The sequence below is a fragment of the Lolium rigidum genome, chromosome 5 (genome assembly GCF_022539505.1).
Source record: "Lolium rigidum isolate FL_2022 chromosome 5, APGP_CSIRO_Lrig_0.1, whole genome shotgun sequence".
Classification (NCBI taxonomy): domain Eukaryota; kingdom Viridiplantae; phylum Streptophyta; class Magnoliopsida; order Poales; family Poaceae; genus Lolium; species Lolium rigidum.
In genome coordinates this window covers 159,700,722-159,722,783 of record NC_061512.1, presented here as the reverse complement: position 1 = coordinate 159,722,783, position 22,062 = coordinate 159,700,722, and the positions used below count along the sequence as shown (strand labels likewise).

General features: G+C 41.9%; 2 protein-coding genes across 2 annotated transcripts; both read right to left on the bottom strand.

Annotated features, from left to right (window-relative positions):
* Positions 1-13,680: 13,680 nt before the first annotated feature.
* LOC124656610 (11 kDa late embryogenesis abundant protein-like) lies at positions 13,681-14,193 on the bottom strand. Its single transcript, XM_047195322.1, has one exon. It carries the CDS (start codon positions 14,146-14,148, stop codon positions 13,681-13,683), a length of 468 nt encoding a protein of 155 aa, XP_047051278.1. The 5' UTR covers positions 14,149-14,193.
* Positions 14,194-15,660: 1,467 nt separating this feature from the next.
* On the bottom strand, positions 15,661-20,234 carry LOC124652314 (enoyl-[acyl-carrier-protein] reductase [NADH] 2, chloroplastic). The gene is made up of 13 exons (XM_047191338.1): positions 20,130-20,234; positions 19,364-19,642; positions 18,316-18,425; positions 18,177-18,232; positions 17,988-18,072; positions 17,860-17,907; positions 17,680-17,754; positions 17,439-17,550; positions 16,809-16,860; positions 16,679-16,730; positions 16,536-16,593; positions 16,221-16,319; positions 15,661-16,122 (listed from the first exon to the last, which is right to left on the bottom strand). Exons 2-13 carry the CDS (start codon positions 19,608-19,610, stop codon positions 15,992-15,994), a joined length of 1,125 nt encoding a protein of 374 aa, XP_047047294.1. The 5' UTR covers positions 19,611-19,642; positions 20,130-20,234; the 3' UTR covers positions 15,661-15,991.
* Between the last annotated feature and the right edge of the window lie 1,828 nt (positions 20,235-22,062).

The following is a 22,062-nucleotide window of genomic DNA, read 5'->3' as shown; positions in this document are numbered from 1 at the left end:
TACTTGGTATCCTAAACATGTGCTGCAATATATCATAATAATAGCATTAATAGCACACAACAATAACATTTGGTACAATCTTAACATGTAATGAATAGTGGTTGGTTTTAGCACTCTATGGCATGGTTAATGATTAATTATCATATACTTTAAAAGAATAACTTTTGAAGAACATGTTCTTTAATAAAGAACAAGTATGATAATTAGGTTTGTGGGGTTATATGGTTTACTATGGTTTCCACTGCTTCGGGAGTAAGTAGTAGATGGATCACATCCTCGTTGGATTCATCAGTTACTAGGGCTTGTATTGTTGAATTAAGCCTAGTCATCTTAATTACCAATAGTTGCTAAAAAGGTGGTATATCTTATTGGTGATAATTGGCTAGGGTTTATAGATCCTGTTAGGTAGGGTGGATGATGATTCCTTATTTTCTTCAAAAGAATAACTTTTGAAGAACATACTTCTTAAGTAATAAGAACTATTACAATTAAGGTTGTGGTTGCCTAAGGTTTACCTTTGGATTCACTAAGTAAAGAATGTTTGGTTCCTAAATAGGATGGTTCATAAATATCTCACACTAGTAGGGTTTAGTGGAGTATGGAATGTAAGGTAATCATCAATCATGGTTACTATTAGGATTCATCCCAATATTGTGATGCTAATCATGGATAGTTAAGGTTGGTGGTCTTGGGAATAGGAATTAGGGTTTTACACTAGGTTGATCCTACTAGGTCAACAAGTTTGATTTAGATGAGAACATAGCATAGCAATTAACTAGTGATAGGGTTCTTACATTTTATGTGGTCATGGCAATTATTTAGTTGCTATTATAGTTCTATGTTTGAAAGGAAAGTATCATGATCACATGATCTAACCTAGGGTTTAGGTTAGAAGCAATTTAAGGTTCACATGAAATAATGGAACTGGGTTTCTAATGGAGTTAGGATTTTAGGGTATCACATGGAATGATGAATTCCTGTTTTTCTACCATATGGAACTAGGGTTTTCTAGTTACCCTATAATTCTTGGATTAATAATTTCAGAATAAAATAATATACAATTTGGCTTTTTATTATTTTTAAATAATTTACTAATTAGGTTAATTTTTAATTAGGGTTTAAATTCCACTAATAAAGATTTAATAAAATAACAAATAAAGAAAATTAGTTTTCATGTTTTCTTTATTTGTTTACTGGTTTTTTATTTATTTCAGAACTTTTCTTAATTATTGAATTTTAATTGATTTTAGAATTAAAAGAAAAGGCTTAAATAATAAGTATTAAATAATTAAATTTTATTAAAAATAAAAATTTCATTTTATATTTTTATTGGATAGGGTTTATTTTTAGGATCATTTTGATATCACATTTGGTATTTTTCAGAATTGAAACGAATTTTACAAATTCCAGTGAAGTTTCAGCAATTTAGGAAATTTAAATTTAAACTGGAAAGACTAATTACACCCGGGCTAACCTACCCTCGCTCACTGGCTAGTGGGCCACAGGCCATGTCACACGCCACGGTGGTGTCTACGTGGCATGGTTCATGGTGTCCGCGAGGTGGCCGGCGACGGCGACGTCGCCTCGAACCGCGCGGGGTTGGGTGGATGGGCTCGATAGGCCGCGGCTTGAAGTGTTGAGTGTAATAGGGTCAGCGCCCCCAGCAAATGGTCGTCGGAGCAAACTCCGGCGAGCACGGAAACGGCGGAGCACGGCGGACTACGACGATAGCGAGCTACGGTGGATGCTAAAGGCCAATAATAGGTTGTCGAGAAGCGCATGCTCACCCTTGCTGCGTATTGCTTCGAATTGGTGAAGGAGATGGCCGGAGACGACGATGCTGTCGACTTTTCTGCGGCTTGCCGGCGAAAGGGAACACGCAACCCCCGGCGACTGAGAGCTTCTCAAGCCGATTCCTTGTGCAGGAGGATCCAGTAGATCATGGCGATGACTACGGTGGTCACGGCGAGGCACGGGGTTGCCCCAGTCGACGGCGGTGACCATGGCCGGGGTGAGCTAGGGTTTCGGAATTGGAAAAAATGAGACGAGGAGAGGTCAAATTGAGGGCTTCTACGCGTTTTATAGCCTCACCGGCGTGTGCTGGCAGTCAACTACAGCGGCGGCGACCGCGGGACGTGGCCCTGGGCGTCGCGGTGGCGAGCTGCCGTGCGAGCAGTAGCGGAGACGAAGACGAAGACGTTCCTCTCGTCTTTATCCACGCGAAGGGTTACGGGCTGGTGTTGGGCTACGGTTTGGAGTTGGGCCTAGGCTGCTTGATGGGCTGCGGTGTTGGGCTACCGAGGTGGGCTGCGGTGGCCAAGTCTGGTAAGCCTCCTCTCTCTTATTTTTCTTTTCTGTTTTCTTATTTTCTATTTTCAATTCTGTTTTGAATTTTCTATTTTGAATTCAGGTTTGAATTCAAATTTTATTTGTAGGTTTCTTGTTATGTTTACTGAATTAAGATATAGTGCAATGACTATTGCACCATTCTTTATTTGAAACAAATATTGTATATTTGAGTATATTTCATACTTGCATGTTTATTCAAAATAGCAAATATGTATGAGTTCATATTCTCATTTATTTTTTTAATTTCCTTTTTCTTGTGAATTAATTCTGTTAGGATTTATGAGAGTTGATAATTGCAACTCAAAGTATTTCAGAAGTTATTATTAAGGCTTGGTTTTCATTTGAGAAGTGGATGACTTACATATGATTTTATGTGATCACCAACATATTAAGGTTTTTAGAACTTCTATTCTAACCCCCTTTTAAGGTTAATACTATCATTAACTTTGAAAGTATCTAAGGTAGGTATTGTTCCATCATGGTTGATCTTGGTTACAAGGTTAAATGGTTGTTAACCACACATGGGTTTAATCATAGGACTTTAGCATTGGGTGGCTCTTTTGTTGTATAATTGAAGCATAGGATTTGATGAATGAATCATTAGGGTTTAAATGCTAATTACCTAATGACACTTGGATTGAATCTCAATTATGGCCTGGTTTTATATTATGATTACCATATTGATGTAAAAACTAGGGTTGAGATATAATTCTAATTTGTAGAATTGGGATGACATCATATTGCATTGGCTAGGGTTTAATCTCCCCTAACCATGATAAGGTGGTTGCTTACTTAATATTTTATGTTCTCCTCTAGCTACTAAGATATTGAGAATTAGTTTTATCTTCTACCAATTTGGCTTCTATTATTAACCTCAATTTATTATTTAAGTAGCTACATTGGTTATAGTTCTTTTTATAGTTAACTTTGGTCATATGAATATATATGATTTCTCACCATATTAAATATGGAGTTTTACTCTAAGGTTTTCTTAGGTTCTTTATTTTATGAAATATAGGTATGGGAGGATTCTACTTATGATCACCAAATGGTTCACAAGTAAAAGATAAGATACAAACCTAGGGTTGCTTACTAGCTATCTTCCTATAATTTCATGTGGGAATGAAATCTACTTATTCTAGTAGGGTTTAACTTATCCTCACATACTTCAAGAGCATGATCATGGTTAGACATGATCCACTTGTTCTTGATATCTTTACCTCAAGTTCTTAGGGTTTATGATCATCACTTAATTTATGATGATCAAGGTTTGGCTTCCTAAAGTATCTCTCATTAATTAGGTTTCTCTCTTCTAAGATCAAGTATTGTCTTGATTAACTAAATATAGTTTCTTTCTTATACTATCATGAATGAATATGGTTACCTCAACAATTTATATCCCAGGAGAATGTCTGAGAGAATAACTTATAGTTCTACTTAAGGAATGATGAATTAATCATCAGAATGTATGGGTAATTCTCTCCCTAAAGTTCAAGTGTTGACTCAACTACTTGAGTGTAGCCCCATAGCTTGATTTCTCTTATTTGGGAAGGACTTAAATTCTAACCAAGGTTATTCTCCAAAGATAATGATGTAGTCACCAATATCTATGGGTAACATAAAGGGTTCTTTCTCTAGGGAAGGTCTTGAGCAATATCCTAGGGTCCCTCTTGGAGATGATGTTGTGATCATATGGATATTTATATCCAAGGTTTGCCTCAAGGTTTGTCATTGCTTCCCTAAAAAAATAGGATTCTCACCTCTCTAGGTTTATTATATAATGATTTGGAATAGAGAAGAATATATATTCCTGGATTGATCTCCTTGTTTGGTTTATAAGAATGAAGTAAATGAATACCATGAGGTTCATGGTAGGATCATGGATTTGTTTAAGACATGGAAAAGATAAGTGAAGAATAGTTTCTCCAATTATTGTTACTTGATTTCCAATTAAATGGATGTTCATATGTTATGGCAAGGAATATCATGTTGTGATCTTTTATAAGATCAAGCAATTGATCATTGAGTAAAGTGTTGTTGTGTTGATTATTAGTTCCATTTGATCTAACCCCTTAGATCAAATCATCTCTTCCCAAAACAAGGTTTTAACAAAGTCACATTGAGGTTTATAGCGCTTGACTTGATGAGCTACTTCAATTCCACCAAGGTCAAGTGAAACTTCGATTCATCGTGATCGGTTTTACTTTAAAGCGCGAAAATTCCCCAGATTTTCTATGCATGAATGCAATGCACACATCTGTTTCATCTATTTTTGTAACCCCATTACCTGGGATATTACAACAGTCCTTATCAAAATTGCTAATATAGGGCGGTATACAGGATAATTTAGCCTTTTAGGAACTTCTAGTGTTCAATGTGTACTTTACATTTCTTTGCACAGGTGTGTCCTGTACAATGTAATTGTATGAATCACATAGTAGTTTCATGTGACATTACTGTCTTTAATCATGAACTTCTTGGTATCACTCCTTGTATATATCTGGTATATGTCCCCCTTTTCAATCCGTTATAGTAGCATGCCCAAATTTGACAAAATGATGCGGTATTTGAATCCGCATGTGTATTCGTCCCGCTTCCGAATCCCAAAAAACATAAGAAAATAGGGCAAGTCTAGATCCAGGCGACTGAGATTTATTAAGTCTCAGTCAGCTGAAGTGGGCAGGTACGTAATCTACCGATATCGATTTCCATCGCTGGTTCGATGGTCGTCGGCTAATTTTTTGTGTGCGTTTTCATGTCTACTCACACTTTTCTGGTTCGTTCGTGTTGGCAAGTTTGAGCATCAGCTTGGGCTTCCAACTGTACATCTGGCCCAGGCCCACAAACAAGAAATATTCCACCAGCTCAGTGCTAATCAATAGATTTTTCGATAAAGGAAATATATTAATATCATAAGATACCAATTACACCCAGTCTCTGCAACAACGCAACACCCTAATGGCAGTACGGATGCACACAGCCAAAAAAAAAGAAAAAAAAAACTAAGAAACAAAAGTCCCGCTACAGCATTCTAGGTCTAGCAACAGCAATACATCCACCACCAAGACAACACCTGAAATACAGACTCTTCAAAAGCGACGCCTCCAAGAAGGAAACAGTGCATCAGCGCCGTCGTCGTCCGATCAAAGATCTTAGGTTTTCACCCTGAAGATAGTCTCCGCTCTCAAAAACAATACCTCCAACAAGGTCATTGCCAGGCACAACCAGTTAAGGCCAGACCTTGGATTTTCACCCTGAAAGGTAGGACTCTGAACTTCACCTGTGTTGTCGCCCCCACTTGCATACCACTGCTGCGAAGCCCGGAACACAAAGCAAGTCCCTCAACAGCGCGGAGACTTAATTCCCCATTAGCTAGACCTCCGATCCGGCCTTCATGATATTCTCTTCTTCTGACTTCACCATGGACCAAAATGTCACTTGGTGTCAACACAGAACAGAGCTTCGCGCCGCTCCCTCCAGAACCAAACGGCTGGAATAAAAACATGGGTGCGCACGACCGAATACCACCCGATCCAGCAAACTCCAGGCAAAAAAGCACTATTACATTCGCCAATGGCGCCTTCCGAACTCAACACTCCGGCTAGATCAAGGAGAGCAGGCATCGGAGGTCTCCATCTTCGCGCAAGAGAAACCCTAGGACCACCACCTTCAAACTACGAAACGGATGAACAGTGCCCCCTCACCGTCATCCGCTAGCCGGCGAAAACGAAGGAGGAATCGGTGAACGCACCATCCGAGACCCACGCGACCCAGATCAAAGATCGGGCCTGCCACGCCACGCGGTCTTGGACGCCGGTACCACACCATCCACACCTCGCAAAGTCGCTGCCCCCTCCTCGCGCCGTCGAGAGAACCGACGACGGATCCGTGTGGGAACCGGACCGCAGCCACCACCACCCCCCATCGCCGGGAAGCCATGGAAGGGGCAGCTGCCGCCGCACACCAGGGGATCGCCGCCCCTGATGTCGTGCTCGCTTCCCCGCAGCAGCCGCCACAACAGATCGACGCCACGACCACCCCCCGACTCCCTTTGGCGCCAGGGACCGCCGCCACCGTGGCCAGCGCCGACGGCAGCGGCGGAGGGAGGGGTATGGAGGGGAGGCGGCGGCTGGCGGCGCTAGGGTTCGCCCAGGCGTCGCCCTGGGGAACGACGCGGGGCGAGAGCGAAACGTTTTCCTTGCCCTCAAAAATTAGATGAATGTGTTTTTTTCTCTTGAAAAATTAGCGTTCGGTTCATAGTATGAGGCTCTAGTGCTTTTGTAATTTCGGATTGCAACTGTGATTTCAACGAACTTTTTTCGAGTTGCTCGCATGTTGCAACTATGATTTCTCCAATTGCGTATGGGTTACAACTAAGTTTTTTTCACATGCGTACGGGTTGTAACTATGAATTTTCCACTTACAGGCAGCTTGCAACTAGGACTACTCCAGTTGCGTGCGGGTTGCAACTTGGATTTTGTCAGTTACGGGTTGCAACTGAGATTTTTTCCAGCTACACGCTGGTTGCAACTCGGATTTTGTCAGTTGCGCGGGTTGCAACTCGGATTTTATCAGTTACACGCGGGTTGCAACTCGGATTTTGTCAGTTGTGCGGGGTTGCAACTTGGATTTTATCTTACACGCGGGTTGCAATTGGGATTTTTTCCAGTTACACGCGGTTGTAACTCGGATTTTGTCAGTTGCAAGCGGGTTGCAACCGAGATTTTTTCCAGTTGCACGCGGATTGCAACTGGATGTTTTAGTTGCACATGGATTGCAACTTGAATGTTGTCAATTGCACGAGGGTTGTAACTGAGATTTTTTCTAGTTACGTGCGGGTTGCAACTGGATTTTTCAGTTGCGCGTGTGTTGTAACTAGGATTTTTTTCAGGAAAACAGAAGTTGCAACATGGATTTTTTAGATTTTTGCACTAAGCCAATAGTACCTATTTTTGCTACCATTTATGCTAAAAATAACAATAATCATTAGTTTGCGTCGTGTTGCTATCGTACGTGTCTCCGTTGTACACTACTTGATTTGCGAACAGGTCAACACTCAAGAACTGTGATGCAGCACCTAAGAAAATAACAAATAGCACCAAAAAGAAATGACAAAAATCACAGTACAGAAGAAAAAAAGCAGACAAAAAGAAAAGTCAAAGAGGCCGCACACCTCAGAAGCCCAATTTGCAAGTGGAAAGATGCAACCGAGTAGTTCACGTGAACAGTGGGCAAAACACAAGTCGCACTGGACGTGGCCGTACCAGAAGCTGTTAGTGGGCTGCACGATTCTTGCAACAACTGATCTGACGGTCATCAAACACGACTGAGACGTAATAAAAATCAGGCGTCTTATTTCTAGCAAAACCGAAGAAAATAGGATAAGTTTTGAGCACCATATGGTTATCCGAGGGGCTTTCTAGCTTCGCATTGTCGTGTTGGAGTCAAAGCTACCATGGAAGACCTTTTGGCAGCGATGATGACAGGAGATGGGTGGTCAGTTACGGGGCTTGGTCGGTGCGAGCTCCACACATATTTCCTGCAATGTTTGTCGCTACAGTTGGTGGGGTTGCCTGGTCGTTGCCGCGAACGGTCTAGTTGTTATCATTGGTAGGCACCAGTTTTCCAACACCTCTTGCGGCAAGGATTTCATCTGTGGCTGTCAAAGGTGAACTCAGACTCTGGTTGTTTGATGACGATGAATGATGATACGATCTCACACACTTGCATGGTGGTGGTCTTTCTTCGAAACAATATGTGTGGGCTTTGTGCGGGGAAGACTTGGGTAGGATCAGGTCATAGATAGGATCTATAAAAACATTTTTTTTGCAAAGACAAAACATGTTCAAAAAATCTGAAAAAAAAATCACAACACACATCTATGTTATATATACAACGCCCAAAAATTTGCAACTTCAAATTCGACATACATTTGGAGAGACAAAAAAGATAAATCTGAGTGTGAATAGTGTGAAATACTACTCAACCTGACACTATTCACAATAGAATTTGTCTTTTTTGTTTCTCCAAGTGTAGATCAGATTTTAAGCTGAAATTTCTTGGAGTTGTAGATACAACCTATATGCATGTTGTTTATTATTTTCAGATTTTTTCGTCTGTTCGAAGTATGTTTTTTCTGGGTTGATCCTATGATCCTACCTAATGGAGAGATCCTATACAAGTCTCTCCCGGCTTTGTGCTGGTAGCCACTTCCGTCGGTGTTATACTGTGGGGTCATGTTCCACGATGATGAATGGTTTTTTCCTACTTTTTTGTTTATTAATCACACACTCTTATTCTTCATAAAAAAATATGTTAAATCTTGCCTAGCTTCTTTCAAGAAAATAAAATAAAAGGCGTAGAATCAGAAAATTTTAAACTATGAAAACAGTAAATATGTGTGTGATCAAGCACTAACAAGAAACATCTGTAGGATCAGATGAACAAGACACTAGGTAGCAAGCATCAGCGATATAATCAAATCAAGAAGCCGCAAACTAATAAAACATAAAATGTCTGGAATTCTACCATTTTGGTACCTTGGAATACCGATCCACCATAGGAAACTCCGCAATTGAGAATGAAATCCGATAGAGAACCATTTTGTTGCTAAGCTAGAATGGTGTGAAGCAAGTTGCGTTCTTAGTGAGATTGTTTAGTGTTAATTAATTCGGTGCTGACGAGTTTGTCTATGTTTATGTTTTCTTTTCTTGAAATTCTAAAAGGAGTAAGAAAGTGCGTGAACAATTTTAGATCAAGATTATTTTGGCAAACTGATGAGACCAAGAAAAAGTATAGATTAACGAGATGAAATATAGTTTGTTGTCCTAACGATCAAGGAGGGTTAGGTATAGAAGTTTTGAAATTAAATAATAAATGTTCGCTCGGTATATGGTTATTCAAGTTACTCACGGAAGAGGGTAAATGGTTATTCAAGCTACTCACGGAAGAGGGTGTATAGCAACAGTTGTTGCATAACAAATACATTAGAAACAAAATTTGGCTCAAGTTGAAGAAAAACTATCGAACTATGAGGGTTAAAAATAAATTTTTCGCTAGAGATTTTTCAAGTTTGGGAACGTTGTATACGTTGAAAGAAACCATTAAGTTTTTCATATTATCCACCCCAATCAGTTTGCATAGTTTTTATCTTGCGCTCAAATTTGCGTTCAAAAAATTGTTGGAAATCTTGAAACACTTGATACACATCAGACCGTTTCTTAAGCAAATAAATTCATGTAAACTTGCTATAATCATCAATGAAATTTACAAAGTATGAATGTTTGCCTACAGACAGAGGAGCAGGCCCCATACATCAGAAAAAATTTGCTCCAGAGGAACAGTGGAAACACTAGTAGACACTGGATAGGGTAACTGATGGCTCTTGGCTTGTTGGCATGAATCACAAATGTAAAGATTTATTTCTGGAGAATATAAAAGCTTATTCTTCCTAAGAATTTTTTGAACAATAAAGGATGACAGTTGTCCTAGACGGCGATGCCATGTAGAGGATGAAGGCTTGATGGTGATGAAGGCGTACTTGGAGGACCCCGATGACACATGAACAAGGGGGTAGAGACCACCATAGCACGGACCTCTAAACATGATTTTCCTGGTGGCCTGATCCTTTATCAAGAAATAGAATGGATGAATTTCAATAAAGACATTATTATCAAGCGCAAGCTTATGAGCGGAAAGTAAATTCATAGAGGCAGTAGGAACATGCAAAATATTGCGAAGTTATAAGGAGCTATGCGGGGTGGGCAAAATAGCATGACCAATATGTGCAATAGGCATACCTTGACCACTAGCGTTGTGTACTTGATCACGACCTTGATAAGTATCATGGGTAGTGAGTTTGTTCAGTTGTCCCGTGAGATGATTGGTAGCACCAGTATCCATATACCAATTAGTGTCAACACCATAGGCGCCCTTTTCCTTAGTAGGAGTGTCATCATCATCATCGTCATCATCACCATAACGTCATTGGCAGAGTGACCCTCCTTCTTGCATATCTGACATAGGACACCATCTTGCCAAGGAGTGGCGACGCGGTCAGGCTTGCCGCGCCCTTTTCCACGGCCTCCTTTGGGGCGGCGTGGCTGATCCCGACGCCCTTTTCCACGGCCTCCTTTGGGGCGGCGTGGCTGATCCCGACGCCCTTTGCGAGGAGGGCGCACATCTTGGCGAGGAGGGTGTTGCATAGGCGGAGGAGCAGGAGGCCCGCCATAACCATGTTGTCCGCCACCACCATACACAGGGTGGCCACCACCGTACCCAGGAGGAGGAGCACCATATCCAGGAGGAGCACTGCCATAGCGAGGCGAGGGAGCAGGAGGGGCGCAATAGGAACCACCATATCCAGGGAAGCTGCAGCCTCCCCCATAATGACGAGCAGCGGCATTGACAGTGGATGTGAAGGTGGGCTGACCAGAATCGGCCAACATAGTGTTACGATACTCATACGCCTCAAGCTGCGAGCACATGCCGTTGAAGGACATAGAGGGCACGACATGGACAGAGGCAACAAGGGGGTTGAAAGTACCATCCAACCCATTTGAGAAAATAGTCTTTCAGCTTATCGTCATCGACCTTCTTTCCAGCAGCAATGAGTTCAGAGACAAAGCCTTTCATCATGGTAAGGTAAACTTGGGCAGATTTGTCGAGCTTTTTTGTGTTTGCCAGGGCGCCGCGCAACGCAGAAACCCGGGACTTGGACTGCATGCCGTGGAGTTCATGGAGGGCAACCCAAACTTCAGAAGCATGCTCGAGCCCAAGCACATGAGCAAGAACTTCCTCGGACAGCGAATTCATCAGGTAACTCATAACTTGTTGATCCCGGATAACCCAGGTGTCATAGGCAGGGTTGGGAACGGACTGCTTCTTCTTTTCATCATCTTCAACCTCAAGTTTCTCGGGCGGGGGCAGGTCGGTACCTTCAAGAAGCGCCATGACCCTGGCTCCCCGAAGGGCGGGAAGAGCCTGAGCCTTCCAAAAAAGGAAGTTTGCCCGAGTGAGCTTCGAGGCCGGCGGCGCCCCAAGTGTGCCCGGCGCAGATTGCATCGAGGAGGACGCCATCGATCAAAGGGAGGGAAGGGTAGGGTTGTTTTCCTGGTTCTTTCGTGAGTCCAATCACAGGGACGGACAGGTCCTGGTCGTGGTCGTGAGGGCCGGCCGGTGAGAAGCAGGGGAAGAAGCTTCGGCGGCGGGGAGAATCCTGGAGCGGCGGCGGCGACTGAGATGCGGCGGCGGCTAGATGCGAAGAGGAATCGCTCTTGATACCATGTTGGTTGTGAGGGAAACGATACCCTCGTTAGAGGGGTCGGGTACGTGTTGATATAGACCTGGAAGAGCCCCAGGCATGGCGTATATAGAGGGGATACCGTATAGGGTAGAGTACTATTCTATACCTATACGGTAGCATATACAAACACTAACAAACGTTTCGTTCTACCGTTCATTTTTTGAAGGATATTTGGTTAGGTGACATTGTCTAGTAGAAAAATGTTCTGGTGGCAAATGTTCTAGCCCAAACTCAGCTAAATATTGATTTCAGGAGGGTGATCATCAGTGTAATAAATGGTTGCACTTTTGTCAACAATTAATGACGGTCTAACTCTCAAATACTAATCACGAATAATTTGGAAGGTTTACTGTAAAATCTAGGTATCTCGACCTAATGAATCATCATATAGATCCTTACGTATCTATGAAAAATGAAAATCATTCTTTACATTGAAATCTTTATGTGGTTTCTGAGTACTAAAGTGTTATTACCTACGGATGATCTTGCTAGCCATTTGGAAGTGTTTTTAAAAGTGGTGTTTTTGTGAATCTCTGGAAACCATAGAACACTTATTGCCCGCATGTCCTTCTGATAAAATTATATAACGCACTGTGTATTTGCTTATAACATACCACCATTAACTCATATTATTAATGTGCTTGGTAATTGGTATAAAAATGAGAATATTAGGATACACAATGGTGTTTTAACATAATGTTGGTCAATATGAATATGCAGGAGTAATATTGCTCTTAACAGGTAAAAGAGCATTAATTTTTGCATGTTATATTTTGGATATAACTTTGTTTCTACTTCTTCTAGAGGATCGGCGAGAATTTATGGCTACTAGGTGCAATCGGATGATGATAGTTACACGGGATTTCTATTTTCAAGCTATTGAACAGTATATTAGTAGACTTTAAAGTAGATAACTTCATATTGCTTATCATTTTCGATAGTTGATTCATGTCTCAACATTGTTTGACCCATGATGGCAAAACTTTAATTTAATGATACGCTAAAAAAATGTAGTTGATACAGAGATCGAAAAGCTCCGACTTTAATAAAATACACATAAAATATATGCATTCGGCCAATAAGCTAGCTAGCTGCCTACAGGAAAGCAAGGCATCCACTTCCCTGTTTCAAGAAATAAAATATATCTATATACCCTATATAAAAGCATATTAGATAAAGCTGAAACATTTATGTATCTAAAAAAACGATGACACTTGAGGGATTAGCAAATGGCAGAAAGGAAGAATCAGGGATCACTCGTGGAACAAACTTTAGCCACTGGCCGTATTTCAAGTCAACTGCAGCGGTGTAGCTTAGTGTTTTACTTCATCCGTCCTATAAAACTTTTTAGATTTCACTGAAATTAAAATGTATTTACATATTAAATAGTGTCTAAATATATTTAAATATATTTTAGATTTATTTCAATTTAAATTAGATAGTTTCTAGATACATCAAGTTTGGACAAAATCTAAACAAATTAGAAATTTAAACCAGATATCCAAAATAAATTATAAATAGACAAATCTAGAACGAATTAGAAATTTAAACTAAATATACAAAATAAATTATAAATTAAAATAAATAGTTTCTACATACCTTTAAATTTAAATAAATGTGAAATAAATTTTATGAGATCGGATGTAGTAGTTCATATGGTTTCTAGTGTTATAAAGAGGGCATTATAATCAAGTTCATAGAATTTCCTCGGCATCATACCAGTGGCGCAGTACGGAGTTCCTGATCTCCGATGTTATTTTAGGAAAATAGAGCTAGTCTGAAAACCGAGGTGAACGAGCATCGTGACGCATTGGCCATTGGCTGCCCATCAGAATTCAGAGCCACAATAGCAAGTATACAGCTCTTCATCACAGTTTCAATTTTCAAACCAGACAAGACAGACAACCAAACCAGTATAATAAGTACAGCAGCAAACTCGAACAAACATAACGCTCGCTAATCGCAAAGCCATTTTACACACGCGCGCGCAAATCACCGTGGAGAGAAATCTGAGACGAGCTCTCCTCCTACATCGAGCGGCCGCCGGCCGTGCCGCGCGCATGCAGGGTGCCCACCGCGTGCCCCGCCCCGGCGGGCAGGCGGCCGTCGTCTATGCTCCCCGCACGCGGAGCTGCCGCCGAGGTCCGCGACGCAGCGGCGGCGCCCGCCGGCCCTGCGCCGGGCCCCTCCACCTCCACTGCGCGGGCCTCCCTGTCGCTGTCGGGGGTGGGGTGGTAGGTCGCGGCGGTGGCGTGCTCCTTGGCGGCGGCGTTCTGGCGCATGGCGTCCTGCTTGACGGCCTCCACCTCCTGGATCCGCTCCTGCTTCTTGGCCTCGGCGGTGGCCTTGGCCGCCGGGTCGTGCGCCTTCACCTTGTCCACCTTCTCCTGCACCACGGCCTTGGTCTTCTCCTTCCCCGCCCACGCCGACGCGCCCACGTTCGCCACCGCCTCCTTGGCCGCGCCCACCGCGCTCGAGCTCTTCCCGCCCTGCATCGCCGACTTCGTCTGTGTCGCTAGCTAAACCAACGCTATCTGTTTCTGCTGTGTCTCGTGTGATCGTTGTCTTAATTTGACACGGTTCGATGGTAATATATGAAGCGCTCGTGAGCACAATAGGATCAAGGGGCACGTACGTGTCCGGCGTCCCAGATTCTCAGGTCGGCACGTACGCTGTGCGGCTCGCCGAGGTGCACGTGTGCCTCGTCGAGAAGCTGCTGTCGGCCCGTTTGGGACCCCGTGTGCAGTCTCTGGAAGATGAATCAGATTCGCGAAAGTAACACGAATTCATTCTGTTTCCAAGCTGCTGAGATGCTTTTATTTCGTTTCCTTTGACGAAAATGTAGGCAGATGTCCAGTACCGGGCGTCTCCGGGATCTCATTTTCCAGCCTCCCGATCCCCGTGCAAAACAAGTTCGGAATCCTGGAGGATTGAACCGGGAATATGATTTCCCAGCTTCCTAGTTTTCGTGCTCACAGTTTCCTTTTTTGCTGCCGGGTGGCAAAAAAAAATCCTGTTTTTACTTCAGTGTAGCAAAATAGTTCACTCACGAAATAAAAGAAATAGGATGAGCTCGCCGGACAGACCACGGAAGACTCACCGGATACCTCGCCGGAGAGCGCGTAGCAAAAGATTGTTCTATTGTAATAAAAATGGATATCATCTGAGACATCGATGGGGAACTCGTCAGAGAACTCACTAGAAACCCAAGTAGCAAACATATTTTGTTAGCAAAGGCGTAAAAATGTTGCAGCAAAAAAGTTATTTATACAGTATGTTGCAAATCCTCGGAGACATCAACAGAAACCTCGCCTGCAACCAGCATCAGCGCCGTTCAAGGTTGAAGCAACTCCATCTGCCCAAGGTAGCAACACCTGAAACTGCCAGTAGCAACAACGCCGGAGGTCTAAGTTAGCAAAATCGGCCTCCGCCGGTAGCAACGCAAAGGCCTAAGGCAGCAAACTTACCTAAACTAACGACCGAAGAAACACGTACATCATGTCAACACCGGGTCAAAACGTAACATCTATCCATAGTTCACATGTAGTATATATTAAAATATCTTAGAATTTGAAGCAAAATAAGTTTTGAATATTTAAATATAGACTACACAAGGACACTGAAATGCGTTAGATACAGCTAGAACATCTTACAATTTGAAACAAACTAATAATTCCTCCGATTGAAAATAAATGACTCGATTTTGTTTTGATACTAATATATCCAAGTGACTCGATTTTGTCAAGATACGGATATATCTAGACATATTTCAACACATATGTATATATCTGTATATAGAAAAAGCTTTTAGTGATTTATTTCCGGACGGAGGTAATAGTTCTTAGTAAGCACCACTACGAACTTTTTTCCTCAATTAACTTCTGCTTGAAAGATACATAGCCAAAGTTTAGGCATATTTACAAAGTTTACTGGTGGCCTCAACAGGAGAATATAAAAGCTATTGTATACAGACCAATCCAAACTTGAAACATGATGAGAAGGTGATATAATTGCAAACGCAATCCCTTTTATTCCCTTCTTTTTCGTCTCCTCTTCCAGATCCATAGGATAATAACAGGATAAAACAAAATAATTGACTGCACTACCACACCTCTATTTTTAAATACCAACATATAGTCCGGACTTAATGGAAACAAGGCACACAATCTCCCATGCTCCAGCAACTTTCCTATCCTCGAACCTACCATCTCTACCTCTTACAAATTCATCCCAACAATCTAGTTTCAAAACTACATTGACAGCCTCATTTGGAGTGGGCCAGCTACAAACCACTCAAGCTCGAAGTCACTACACCAGATTCGGAGATAAAGAGCATGTTTAGGTGGATAGAGTAGGGCTATCAACTGCGAGAGCCATAGTGTTGAGTCCATTGTCAACATAGACAGTTGAGCCAGTAATTGCAGACGCCAATGGAGACACTAAAAATGCTGCTGCATTTCCCACTTCATCTGTCAAGCATGAGACGATTTATAAGTAACTTATAGATGGAGTATCTCAATAGTGGCAGAGAAAGAGTGGTAATAAGAGGAAGAAGTCGCTTTTTTACCTGCCAAGAGTTCCTTCTGCAACGGTGCGTTAACGTAAGAGTACTCTATCATCTTCTCGATGAACCCAATAGCTTTGGCAGCTCGGCTCCCCAATGGACCTAAGGAAATAAGGAAAAATTCAATACATGATCATGATCATGGTGATGAAGAAACACGGATAGCACAGCTACTGAATTGTTAAAGCTAGACTAGATGCCCTAAACCACTATAACTGTTAATTTATTAGTACACAGATGACATTTTCTAATGGAAAGCTTTATGCCGAAAGGTTTCCTAGAAACAGAAAATTATTTAATTTTTGGCAAAGAAGATACCTGCTGATATAGTGTTCACTCTGATTTTGCCTTTCCGGCCTGCTTCATAAGCAAGAACCTAAATAGAAAAGACGGAGTTAAGTTAAGGTACGCAAAACAAAGCACTTCTGTACTGGTATTGAGTCATGTCACAGAGTACATACTCTGGTATCACTCTCAAGTGCTGCTTTAGCTGAACTCATGCCACCACCATACCTAAAAAGCAACAACCAAACAGATCATAAGTACAAGTAATTCACTTCATCGTCATGAAATCATTAGAAGAAGATTTACCCAGGAATTGTCCTTTCTGAAGCAATGTATGTTAAAGAGATACTTGCACCTCCTATTAAACATTGAAATAACAAAACAATGTAAGCTGGGTCACCTCCCATTAAATATTGGAATAGGAAAAAACAGTGCAAACAAATAGTTTCTAATCTGAGTTCACACACGGAATTGTTGAACACCAAAGTGATCAAAAAGAAACACTACACATATTGTCCCATCATATTGTTTATATGGCAAAAATTTCCTACAGCTAAATATATAGGTGTATCCAATGTAAAAAATATCCATATTATGTACCCCTGTAATTTATGATGGTTAACTTTCCAGGCACATATATGGAAAAAAAAAAATCCTACAGCTAAACATATAGTTGTATCTAATGTAAAAAATGCCATATTATGTACCCCTGTCATTTATGATGGTTAACTTTCCAGGCACATAATAATTCATATTGGGCATCAGGAAGATTTACATTGACATTTGCCCTTTATCCAACAATTAATCCAATCGAAGGGCAAGTGTACTAGATAAACGCTGATACACTTGACCATTTAAACTCAGATGGTAGTACAACAGCAAAAGAAAACAGCACAAGAATAAGAACAGTGAAAGCATATCAGTAGGGACTATTACCTGGATTCATGATGGGAAGGAAATGCTGGAGTAAAGAAATATACGAGTAACTAGATGCTGAAACTGCAGCAAGATAGCCACTTCTTGATGTCTCCAGCAAAGGCTTTGTTACCTTTTAAGTAAAAAAGAATGAGGTTAACCAAACAATTACAACTGCTACCAATGGCTGTGATGATGATGATGATGATAACAACAGTGGTGGCACGCGTGTGTCTGCATCTGTTCATGAGAGAGGCTTCACCTCAGGACCATTGGCAAGAGAATGCACAAGGATGTCAATGCTGCCAAAATCATCCTTCACAGTCTCAGCAACTTCCTATCAAATGAAGCATATAGGAATTAGGCCTTCGATAAGAAGTATTATTGCAGCATAGTCTTCATCTATCACCATTATGAGTTCAAGAGGCATGTTGTAACTCACCTTCACAGTCCATTTTGAGGACCCCGCATACCTCTTATTTGTTTTAACCTTCAGCAAAAATAGAAGGTGTCAATAAGTCAAGCATTGTAACTGACAAAGAGAATATCCTAAATACATATGAGCATTACATGTTCAGGAACATCCTCCAGCGAGTCATAAACTGCATCCAGTGGATAGACCTTAGTAATCTCCATAAGAGATCCATCAGGCAGCCTGCATCGAGTGATTGTCAGACACTAGACAGATGACAATAGATCCAGCAAGGAACACTGAAGTGGACGAAATGGAATTATGGTAGAAGAAGTAGATGGACGTACTTCCGTGATTCATCAAACTTTCCACGTCGCAGGCTCGTCTCAAATATGTTCAGTGCCTGAAAATGCAGATGGTCGGTAAGATTTTCACTAGAATAACCACCACAGTAAATGAAATTTCATGAAAGAGACCAAAACTTACAGGCACCCATGTACCAACAAGAATTTCAGCGCCAGCTGCAGCAAGAGCCTTGGCTATTGCCCAGCCATAACCATTATCATCAGCGACTCCAGCAATAAACGCTCTTTTACCTGAAAAGATGGCATATGAACTAGTAAATTTAGAGTACTTAGGTGAGACTAGAAAGTACCAGCCCATGCAACTAGCTCTGCGAAGTGTTCTAATCATAATTTCAGGTAGAAAGCAAGCATGTCCGTAAATGTCAATTATGGTACAATGTTATGCATATAATCATCCTCCTGAGCTCATTAATGAATCACATCGAAACAGAAGGACCAAATTGGTAAACTCAACAGCCTCTAGAAAGACGAAGGGACACATTTGCCAATGAAAAGGGACCGAGAATTAAACGGACTTGGGACTTACCATAACCAGGTTCAATGTGGCGAAGAAACGTTTATGCTTTTATCTACTTTTTTTATTGCTTTTCATAAAATATTTGTAACTTTCTTCTGCCCAGTCAAGCAAAGCTAAATTCAGACTGTAAGCAGTATTTGATATTGTAGTTAAACAGTTTTGACTGGTAGTAGCTTCCTAGTGGCATTCAATTTGAGTGTTGTCTTTAGATTCTAGTGGGGTCTTATTTCAATTATATCTGCATTACATTTCAATATTCTTTTGCGCATTACACTAAAATACGGAAGTCCTGTGATATCCATGTTAACTTCAAATCCCAGCATGCTACATTAGCTGAAGTAATATTCATTGAACTTTCACTAGAGGGAGACAAAGACGTTTCACATAATATATTTGCAGGGTTGCTAATGGCAAAGCACGGTACACATTTTCACCTAAATCTGAAGTGGGCCTTGCTCAGTTGCATAACATTGCGTAGACACAGGACAAACTTAGTTGTTAACACGGAAGCACAATTGAAGAACGCAGTAATGTATAATAACACAAAGGTACCAAAATGGCAAGAACAAGCAATTGAGGAAAATAGATTAACCCTTAGCACATAAGTAATCATCTGTCTTAAGTAAAAAAAAAGCAACTGAATTGAGCTTACCTCTGAGATCAATGGGGAGTCCTGGGGCAGCACCCTGAGACATGGCCCTCACCGCAAACCTCTTGTACTTCGCAGCAACAAGTGGCCCTGCCGACGCGGTCTGCACACAGCTCGCAAAGCCAGTCCTGGTGCTGAGTGCCCTTCCGAACGCAGAAACCACAGATCTTGAGCCGAGCATCCGCTGGCAAGCAGGGATGCAAGGGCGTGCCGCCACCATCTGGATACCCGTAGCCGCGGACGCACCCATAGTGCTTTGCGTAGAAACACAGGAGATGTGGACTGCGAAAAGAACAGAGTGTGCGTCATGCATGAACCCATCAACAGAGCATTGGGGGCACTGAAGTTTTAACCGCGAAAACAGAGACTAGGAATCGAAACTGAATGCCCAGTTTCATTGTTTAGTAAGAAGGAAGTCTGCACCGTAAAGCATGAACGGGTAGGTTGCGTCCATTGTTTGAGTTTAATGGATGGATATTTGGCTACATGAATTTTATCCTACAGAAGCATGTAATCTGTAGGGCTGACAAAAGAATCTAACACGGGCAGAAACACAGAAGCCATTCGTCTGCCTCCTATTATAAATCTCTACAGCAGAAAAACTACATCTGAAATTCAAACACTGGCACCCAGGTCGAAACCCAAGCACTGGACCAGCTTTGCTTCCCGAACTTCCCGTGGGCAGCGGGAGATTTGCGGAGAGGACCTGGTGGCGGACTAGAAGGGGAAAAGGGAAGGGAATGCGGCGCCGCGCGGCGTGGCTGCTCACCTCGTCGGGAGAATGGGATGCGGCGAGGAGTGCGACGGCGCGGGTGGATCGGATCTGGGGCGGAGAGCACGAGGGGCGCGTTTTGTTGCCTCGACTAGAGTAACCGGAAGAGGATTGCTGCGGGTGGGGAACAAACAAGCCGCCGAAGGGTAGGGGAGGGGGGAAGGTGGCGAGGGTTTTGTTGGGGTTGGCTCAGGCTGAGCGACCGGGCCAGATAGATGCCAGGTTGGGGTTTAGGGCTGGACCTGGACGGGGTCCGGTCGGACCACAGCAGCGGTGGAATCTGGTCTACCTGGCCCAACCAGTAAGCCTGCTCATAGTAGGGAGTAACATAAGGTAGTGTCATGCATAAGTTACTAGTCTATGTTACTACTTTCATAGTGAAAAGTAACTTAGAGATGGTATAATGCAAAGTCTCATTTATTAGTTTGTAGACTCATTTTATCTTGGAGTGTGTGATCATGGGCGGACCTAGAAGTTTCTAGAAGCCTGGGCAAACATGTCTACCATGCCATTTTTTGGGAGAAAATGCTATAGAACAGCATAGGATACTAGGCGTGCCGCCGCCGCCAAGCCCGGGCGGCCGCCCGGGCTGGAGGGATGGTGGATCCGCCCATGTGTGTGATGTTATGGTAACATAACTAGTTACCACCTCCCTCTCATCCTTCATTTATTGCTATGCCATGTCACCAAAACACCTTGAAATGTGTGATGTTACTACCTAAGTTACTTCCACTATGAGCAGTCTAAGCCATGTTCATTCAATTGATGAGCTAGCCATGCAAAAAAAATGTTTGTCTATTTCCATGTTTAGTTTTGGGTAAACCTTTCTGAGAAAATGCGGAGCACTTGTACACACCATATATAACATTGTCATGTTGTCACATTATTATTATAAACACCATGTAACTTGTAAGACAGATTTGACCACGAAAAAGAAATAAGCATGACAAGAGCTCAATAGGTAATCTAGAAGTTTCTACAAAACAAATACGAAATTATACACTACAACCCACTATCAATATCGGTTAAACTGTATGCTTTGAATCTACCATATATATTTAAGGATATAAAATGGAGGAAAACACTTGCTAAAATATATGAAATACAATATTGATATCATGGACATGTGATTTTTTGTTTTTCTTTTTTGAATTCAAGGTGAAAGACATAATGAATGTAACTTTTATTACAATTGTGTTTTAGCAACTTAGATATAGTTTCAACTGTATACGTTGCAATTATACTATCAGATAGCACAATGATTAATGTGTAGCAATAGTGTTGTGTAGTTAACAGTACCAACTGACTAATATATAGTGTATCCTTGCTAAAAATTGCAGTATAATAAAATTAAATACTCTGTATAAAAGTTTAGCATAATTATATATTTCTAACTCGCTTAGGTGCAAAAGGAAAAATTGGAACGATATTGTGTTGCACGTCAACAATGGTGGCGAAGGTGGGCCTAATAAAATGAGCGGTGTTGCTTTATTTTATAATGTTATAAGAAAAATTAGAGCATCTCATCGTTTGTGTTGTTGACTCTCTTTTCGGTACGATCTGGCGGGGCTTTCTTTGCCCGCGACGGCAACTACGGCACACAAAGCTTCGTCCTCGGCTCCGACAGCTCCATTGGCTCCGACGGCTCCGTGGACTCATATACGAACACCATCATTGGGGGCGCCGCCCAATTTCTCCAGGGTAAGTGCATCGAACCCCCACATAGTACAAGCAGTTAGGGATTTTTGCGGTGGTTGATTTTGCAACTCCGGCGAGCCGGGGGAATTCAATGCCCTCATTTAGGGTAGAATCGACCTCGTCGTGCTAGATATAATTTGGATTTGAGTTACATTGAACTAGATTTGACAAGATTCATCGTATTTGTCCCAATTTTGGCACTGGAGGTGCATGCATGTCCCATTAGTGCACA

Bases quoted from the DNA above. Each gene is read 5' to 3' on its own strand.
- LOC124656610 (XM_047195322.1), bottom strand. From the start codon at position 14,148: ATGCAGGGCGGGAAGAGCTCGAGCGCGGTGGGCGCGGCCAAGGAGGCG.
- LOC124652314 (XM_047191338.1), bottom strand. From the start codon at position 19,610: ATGGGTGCGTCCGCGGCTACGGGTATCCAGATGGTGGCGGCACGCCCT. The intron at 17,755-17,859 runs GTGAGTTACAAC...TTCATTTGATAG, and splicing joins CCTCAAAATGGACTGTGAAG to GAAGTTGCTGAGACTGTGAA. The intron at 16,320-16,535 runs GTATCTTCTTTG...TTATTTCCTTAG, and splicing joins AGTGAACACTATATCAGCAG to GTCCATTGGGGAGCCGAGCT.